The 8609-nt window shown below is 43.3% G+C and overlaps 1 protein-coding gene across 1 annotated transcript in view; it reads left to right on the top strand.

Annotated features, from left to right (window-relative positions):
• Positions 1–8609, top strand: part of BRSK2 (BR serine/threonine kinase 2) — a 317924-nt gene that overhangs the window by 207429 nt on the left and 101886 nt on the right. Inside the window, exon 3 of the mRNA XM_009637298.2 lies at positions 4772–4857. Within this exon, the coding sequence (XP_009635593.1) occupies positions 4772–4857 (86 nt within the window). The remainder of the gene's footprint in view (positions 1–4771; positions 4858–8609) is intronic.

Genomic DNA, 8609 nt, shown 5'->3' with positions numbered 1-8609 from the left:
GAAAGAGTGAACAGGTGACCTAGATGGTCTTCACCAAAGCCAGTCATTTTTCACCAGTTTTAACGTTCAACTTCTGTAACTTGGAAGCAGAAGTACCAAATTAATAAAATCCTGGGGTCTGTTCCTGGGGTATTTATGTTACGGCAGAAATGCAGACTTCCCAGAGAACTTGAGATTAGTTTCTTCCTACCCTTTGGTTTTGCCACTTTGACTCAGTGAAGTATCACAGTGATTTACTTTTTGCTTTCTGCGTTCTCATCATGGAAATTCAAATTACTGCACAGCAGGCCAGACATTGGAGAAAGTAGGCACTTTGGTGCAAGGTTTCCAGCCTGAGTTCTAGCCTGAGGAGTTAGATGAGCATCCAAATCTCTGCATCCTTTGAAGTTCATCCTGAGTTTAAATAATTCTGAATTCAGAGAAAGTTCATGTCCAGATTGAGTTTCTAGTAACTGAGGGACAGCCATGAGTTCTGAAAAGTATTTCATTAATTACTTCAAAGCAAAGCAGAGCTGACATTAGAGAGATTGATTTTCACATGAAAACCTACCACCTGCACCCCCACCATTTTGCTCTGAGTAGGAAAAACAGCACAACACGTTTGCAGCCCGCAGGGCTTTATTGCCCCTCACCCCTTCTGCAGCTCCAGACTTCCTTCTCAGGCCAGCATTTTCAGTAATACGGGAGCCACTGATGTCAATGGCGAAAGGGAGAGCTTTGTGGTGGGCTGCTGGTGAACTTCAGAGCATCTGAGGAGAAATGTCAGCTGCTGCCCCCCAGCTTTTTGGGCATAGGTGTTCTTTGAGAAACACTGCTATTAATGACCGCTGCATAGCGCTTGCACAGATGTGGTAGATAAAATACAGGGGGAGAAGGAGGGTGATGTAGGCACCGAGGAGAGGGAAACAGAGATTTGCATTATTCCTCTAAGGGTCGCGTTGCCCCCATGTTGCACTTTGTCATTAGCTGAATTGCTGGAGCATCCTGTCAAATCAGCCTCCTGCATAGATTTTTAAAACCTCTAATTGGCACCTGCAAGGTTACAAGTTAGCGATGTGTCTCCATTTGCCCTGCACAGCCTTTCACAGCTCTTTCCCCCAGCTCCAAGGCACTGGAGTGCTGCACAGTCAGTAACCTACTGTGGTATGAGACAACCCAGGCTGTAGTTGGGGCCATGTGACGTGATCTGGCATTTGTGTGACAGAGAAAGCTTCACTTTTTTCCGTTCTCTTTTAACTATTATGCAAATGCTTCTCCATGTTTCCTGTTTGTCACAGACTCTGAGCCTCCCTAGACAGGCTATTCTGAGCTTGGCCTGCTTTCTGATAATTGCATCTGCATTAAAGCAAACACCCCTGCAGGGTTTCTCCATTCCCCTGTCCGTGCCAGCTCTGAGCTGGACAGCACTCCGTGGCTTGCAAGCACAGGGATGCGCAAAAATTGCATGCCAAGGGCTGGCAAAGCTCTGGGGAAGAAGGCAAAGCTGAGTGCTATTTCAGGCCTCTCTTATTTTGCCAGTGAGTTCAGATACCTCTCTTTTGCTAGTGATACGGTGGCTTCTAGGTCCTCCTGAGCCATGCATCAGTAAAGTGGCTATTGAGATCTACAGTCTGTGTCCAACCTGTTTCACTTACTGGCTTCTCTGTGGGGATATAAAAAATGAATAGGATCCGGGAGAGTCACCCATTAGTAATGACTGCAGTAGTAATTTTGAGAAGCTGGTCTATTGCACTGTTGTTTTTCTTTGGAAGGGAAAAGAGGCAGGACACCGCTGTAAGATTTTTGAGGGTGATCTTTATCAGATTGCTGTTTAGAAAGCTGGGAACCTCTAGTTCTTGAAGTAATACAGCCATTAGTGTCTTGCTCCTCTACACAAGGCCAAGGCCTGGACTATGAGAAGTACAGCAATGGCACTTTTCCTTTATAAAGCCCCTTTTCACTGAAGGATTATACAAAGTCTTGCTGAAATGAGTAGATTACTTCTGTCCTTGGTTTGCAGCTAGAAGAGGCAGCAGACTGTGGAAAGCTGCCTGCTGCCTGCACTGGAGTGGTGCAACACCCCATTGAACTGCCCACATTGTGGTGAAATGCTGCCAGGCACATCAAGCCGGATGCTTTCTGCATACCTGGGATTGAAATCAAGACCTCTGAAACTGTATTTCCTCTCAGGATTTAGTTCCCAGGAAGCTAAAAATATGCACAGAACCTTCCACACTCACACACTCAAAATGGTGGAAGTAAAGTAACTCAGGTTATTTCTTTTTAATTGGTTCCTAGCATAAATCTATAGCTAGTAAGTAGATACTTGCTTTCTGGTCTGATTTTCTCTTATCGACCATAGGCCATGCAGTGCAGTAACTGAATCCTCTCCTCTAATCACTGCCTTTTCTTATGCTTTCAGACAGTGACCAAGCAGGACCCTGACTGGATGCTGCCATCCATCACTCACTTGGTCTGAGCCTACATTGCCACAGCACCGACCAGGAGGTTTTTCAGAATTCAATCTCCAGTGCAGTTAGACAGCCCATCCTGCAGGGGATTTCATCTTTCACAGGCAGGGTATCCCCCAGGAGGGAGAATGGGGTTGGGTGTTCCCTGCCATAGCTATGGTGCAATGGTCACATTCCCCATGAAACACCTGGTCTCCCCTATCCAAAGGGACTTTGTTGGAGTTCCAGTTTCTGGAACATGGTGGTACATGGTGATGATGGTGAACCTCAGTACTATGGGAAGAGTGTTGTGGGAGTGGGTGCTGCTTCTGTTTTGTTTTTCATCATTCTTGAAGCAAATCCAACTTTATCAATTATAGGGCTGAACAAATATCAAATATCTACAGATATCAGTGCATAACTTGTAAGAGGAAAGAGTAGCAGGTCTTTTTGAAGAGGAGACAAAAATGGCATAAACTAGCTCTCCCCCCATTTTTTTGGTGGAATAACTGTACAGTTGAAATCTACCCAACTCTCGTTTCCTATTTGTGTTTCTTTCATCTTAGGCTTTCATCTAAGTGCTGGTCATGAGTAAGTTACGCCTACGGAGCTGTCACCATCAAGTTCTGTATATCACTGAATTCGTAGCAGTTCTGGCAGTGCTGAACTGCATACTTACATGTTTACATGCATGCGCATGTACACGCTTAATTCCATTAGAGCTTCCTGATACACTTTCCCTCACTTCTCTGAAGGAGCTATTTCCAGAGATCCCAAGTGTGGAAGTGGATCTCTCAGATGACTTTTGAATCCGCAGAGAGGAATAAATGTCTTTGGAAGACTAAGATTGACACATGTACAATTGCCCTTTCCTCCATCCTGATATGTGAGGAAGGCCAAGAGTGATGTGGTGCGAGAGTTGCTTTTGCTGTTTTTGTGTGGCAATGTAGAGGAAGAGAGATCTGAGGTGATAACCAACGTGCTGGGAAATCCTCCTCCTCTGCACACTGATGGAAACCTACCACTTTCTAATTTCCTGCCAAGTATCTTACTGGCATTCAGGGAAAGTTGTCTGTGTTCGAGCTTAGCAGAGGATGATATCTCGGGAAATTAAAGGACATCAAGGACTAAAGGTATATTGGGGCAAGTTCCTAATTACTCATCTGATCCCTTCAGGGGAGATGTTCAGGGATGGTTTTGTAGTTTGTTCATGTTCCGTTTGTTAGCATAGCAGCTCCAGGACGATTGGTTATTTGAAGGACTGTAAAAAACCCTACCTAGTTGTCCTTGTTTGCTTCTTCAGGTCTTTTTCCTGCCTTTGTGGATTCCTGGAAATTTGTCATGCCTGGCTGCAATGCTTAGACTGCGTCTTGCTGCAGTTTATTTCAGTAATCTACAGTCTCCACAGCACTACATTAATTCCCTTAGAGTTAGCCTAGGTCAAATCAGAGCGGTTACAGTGTGGCTTTGAGCAGCACAGAGCAATTTTGCTAGCAGCTGAGGAATTGCACTGACTCCATCTCTAATGAATACCCTTAGTAAATTCAAGTTAAAAGCACCATGGCAGTCATGATAGGAATTTTGGGTGAGAACAGGACTTGCGCTAATTACAGGGACTTAGTCACAACTTGTTAACTCCGTGTTAAAGACACGCTCTTAGAAGTAGCCATGCTCGGACAGATTGGGAATTGATAGAAAGCACAGTCTTATGCTTAAGGGTCTGAACACTGCATCTCCAGTAATCAGGTTTAATTTATTGTCGTGCCTTGTACTTCTTGTGTCATTTCTTATATTTCTTTCCCTTTCTGTGCCTCAGCTCTGGAGCTATAAAATCACATTGCTATCTGTCTTCCTGTCTTTGTCTCCGCTGCATACACTGCAAGTCCTTCAGGATGGAGATTTTCTACTATTAATTGAGTATGCAGTACCTAGTGCAGTATGGCCACACCTTGCCTGTGGGAAGTCAGGAGAGCCCTAAGTGACATCTTAGAGTATCTGTACTTTGAGAATATATCATTGGCTTTGGATTGTGAGGCAGGAACAGCCTTGAACGCTCATATAACTCCTACAGCTAATTCCCTTTGGTGGATTTGGGACTTTTCTTTCAACCTTGAAATTTTGCTGGTTTTCTGTTCCACAGGACAGGGAGTACTGAGGCTGAACAAATTGAATTTTTCTTAAATTATATGAGTGCTAAATATGATATACTGTTATAAGTTGCCATATCCGCTGGATATAAAGAAGAGTGGAAAATGGATAAATACGAAGAGAATGTGTGACAGTGTCTAATGTATTCTAAGACCAAGCTTCTAATCTTCTCTATTTATTTTTGTTTCTTCCAGGTGGAGCGGGAAATAGCCATCCTGAAGTTGATAGAACATCCCCACGTTTTAAAGCTGCATGATGTTTACGAAAATAAAAAATATTTGTAGGTATTACTGGCTTTGGCCAGAGAAAGGGGAAGGGAGGGCGATGGTGGGTTCGGAACTTGGTAACATGTCTGAAAGAATGGAGCAGGGTATGTGTTCACCCTCGGCTTGTATCCGTGTGGTATCTGGTACTTGGATGAGGAAGGAACACTCCTTATTTCCTTGGGTTTTCTTGTTTTCTTCTCTGTACTTTACTTATATGCTGTTTCTTTTCCTCTTAAAATGGAGGAGAGAGGACAAACCAACATTTTCTATCAACCAGCAAGAGGGGAAGAAGGTTTGTACCTGTACGATCTGGAACCATTTTCAATCAAAACTGTAACAGACTGTTACAGTGGATAATTTTGATAACCTCCTTTGCCTAATAGTTTTCATTTAAACCCTTGACTTTCAGTAAGAATATTTTAAATTTGCCCCATCAATAACAATTTTTGGTTTTAAGGGTTGCTGAAATCTCCTGATGGTTCTGCAGTAAGAGTTAAGTAGCAAAACCTTTTTTTTTTCCAGATCATTGCCAGAGCCAGACAGGGATGTTGTCCACAGACAGAGTCATTTTAGCTTGACAGGGCACTAGATATCTTGAATCTGTTGTCAAACAAACAGGCCACATTAATCTTGGCACAACAGGAAAAAAAATCAATGTTCTCCAAGTGGAAAAGGGCAACCCAGTAGGGAACTCAGTGTTATTTTCAGTGTTTTAACAGGTTATTGCAAGTAGAAGAGAGTGATTAAAAAAAAATTAAACTATTTTTAAACCCACCATCCATCGGTGATCTCTCCTTAAGTCACAACACAAGAAGGGAATGACTGTTTACCCAAAGAAAGCGTGTGGAATGGAGGTAACAATCCCTCATGGACTATTCAGCCAGTCTGTTACTGGAGCAATGAATTTCTGTTCTGAGAAGTGAGGCCTTGGTGCCTAAGGGTTAGCTTACTAGAGCAGGCAGTAATTTCTTTTGGATCCTCCTGTGGTGCAGGGCCTGCCATCCATGGTGAAATGTGGTTGCCAGAGCGAGCTCGTGCAGGCACTGGGTGGAGGCTGGGTCAGATGTTTTCTGAGACGCATGCCAAATGCTCAATCCTCAGTGGCGCAAATGGTCACGGCTCCATTAAGCCCAGTTTGCCCCAGCTGAGGACAGAGGCCCAGATCTAATGCAGCCAGCTCTGCATGCCGGAGAAGGGTAGCAAAGGGAGGTGAGGCTTTACAGCCAATAAGTTCTCCTTTAATCGTGAAAAGAGAGGCACCATTTGTAAGAGTGTATTCTGTATTCTGCGGGTAGGATGAGGCCCCAGGCTTTCTTTTGGTTAAGAGAGGGAATGTTCTTCTTTGTGACCCTTGTTTATTTGCATGTTGTATAATCTTAGGTATCCAAACACATAAACACACACACTTACATAAACACAACATATAGCTGATGTGTTCCAGGTAGGTGTAGTATACTTGAGCGGTGGAGACAATGTATGAATACATGAAGAAGAAAGGCCATGATCATCACTTGGAGTGAGGGGATGGGTTATAGAGGTGTTGAAGCTTTCTTGCTCTGAATGCCTGTGAAGCCAGCAGCTGAGCTGAGCTCTCCTGTTTTACCCTGAAAGACCTGAGGGGCTATTTTGCTCCATGTGAAACATATCTAGTGCTCAGAACAGTGGGGGATGGTCTTACACCAAGATTTCCAAAAAATTTTTGAAAAGGGAAGCATCCCATATCTTTAAGCTATATCTGGATATCCTGCCTTCTAAAAAATTTTGGGCTCCAAAGGGTGCCTGCCAGTGACTGTTTAGCCTTTAACAATCACTGAGTTGTCTTTGTGCTGCAGCTCCTCTGCCTGTAAGACTGAGCTCTCTGCATCTCCCTGCAAAGGCACTGAATCCCTCTGCTGAAAGACACTGACTCTGTGAAAGAGCCAATGACTGTTAATTACATTTCATTTTTTATTAGTCACTATTTTAAAGAAAGGGCACAATGCAGAGCTTCTGCCAAGCCTCTGTGTTCAAAATTAGAAAAAAGCCGTGGCCTTGGATAAATCTAAGAGGTGGAAGAGAGTGCCTGTGGAGGGGTGAAGTGTTACAAGTATGTGGGGGCTGAGAAGTGTGTATGTGTGTACTTTTCCAAATAATAAGACACAGTGACCTCTAGTTCTCACCAGCATCAAAAAAGGGATTGCTCTCTGGTTGTGGCAGCACCTTTCCATCACGCATGCCATCTCAGCAGTAACGGTAGTGGCATGGTTTCAGAGGAGCTCGTGAATTACGAGTGATATTTCAGATGCCAGAGACTAATCATGATGCAGCGCTGGGGAGTATTTCCTCGATAAATGTTAATTTCACAAATCATGTTTGACTTTTGGTTTATGATTTAATTTGTGACAAGGGGCTTTGCTTGAGTAGATTCCTGATGCGACCGTGAATCAAATCCTTTTTCCACAGTTTATTTAACACTGAAAATGAGTTTTAAAAAATAGTAATAAAATCTGTTAGCATATGTGCATTAGCCTAGCAGTCGTTTTCTGTTTGTTTTGGTGGTTTTTTTACCAAGATGGTTGGAGAGATGGAGATGGCTGTGAGCTCTAAGACATCCAGCTCCTTATGCAGCATTTTGAGTTGTCTTATTTAGTAAGACTGGACTATGGTTCTAGGTGCACAGGGGAAAACACAGCTGCACTATGGCTTTCTGTATGTGTGCTGATATACCACCTCAGATATACATTGTGTTGGCTAAACTAGCAACCTTACTGACAGTTGAATTATTTTATATTTGTTGTATGATCACACTGATGGCCTTCAAGCAAGATTGGGAGTCCACAGTAATAGGTAATTTAGAAATAGCTATAGACAGTCTATGCCTCCCTCTCTCCCATCCTATAACATTAACAGACAAAGCGGCCAGGAAGGGGGGATCATCCTCCCATTTTAAAGATCAAGAATGAGGTAAAGTAGCCTGGTGTGGAGTAAGCCCAGAGTTGTTTAAGCACTTAAATTGCTGGTTCATAATGAGTAATGATCAATGAGCCGCTGAAATTTGTGTGTGCACCCATCATTTTGACTAACCAAGTTCAGACAGTCAGGAATATTAAGGAAATGTAAATTAACTAAAGGAACGAGCAAGGCGATACCAAAGCTAATAACAAAGTTTTGGTGTGTTTTGTAAGGCGTGTTGGAGGGGAAACACTCCTTTGGTCAGACGGCTTCTGCATTGCAAATGAACTGTGTGAACCTGGGTGATGGTCCTCTTCTCTCTGTGCTATGGATAGAAAAGGTCTTTCCTGAATTGGCCCTAGATAGTTTGTGTAGCAAATGGAGAGGAAGACAAAGTTCATACCCCGTTAGCAGCACTACCACTATGAATGAGCAGGGGGTTCTCATGAGCAGACTTGTTGAGGATCAAGTAAGAGGAAACATGCAAAGCCCAGTCATTTGTAAGTAAAGTGGTTGGCTCCCATTTTTTCTAGGAAGCAATCTTCTACTTTATTCTTAAGTCTCTGCTATGTACATTTACTGCATTTTATGCAGTAAATTCAGCTTTCCTTTTGATCTTAGAAAAGCAATTGTCCTACTGTTGGAGGAGCTGTTAGCATGGCAACCTAAGGGCCATCATATAGTCCACAGGAGATGGACCTTCCCTTTCCAAAGGGGATAAAGCTGACAGATAAAGTTTTGCTGCAGACCTCCCAACAGGGGTGGCATTATCCGTTTGATCTCATTTGATTAGCTATTTAGTTTAAATTATTAGGGGTTTGGCGGGGAGTGAAAA

The sequence above is a fragment of the Egretta garzetta genome, unplaced genomic scaffold, assembly GCF_000687185.1.
Source record: "Egretta garzetta isolate BGI_Z169 unplaced genomic scaffold, ASM68718v1 scaffold44, whole genome shotgun sequence".
In the NCBI taxonomy this organism is placed as follows: domain Eukaryota; kingdom Metazoa; phylum Chordata; class Aves; order Pelecaniformes; family Ardeidae; genus Egretta; species Egretta garzetta.
Note: the sequence above shows the minus strand (reverse complement) of the source record. Positions and strands in the feature narration are given on the sequence as shown.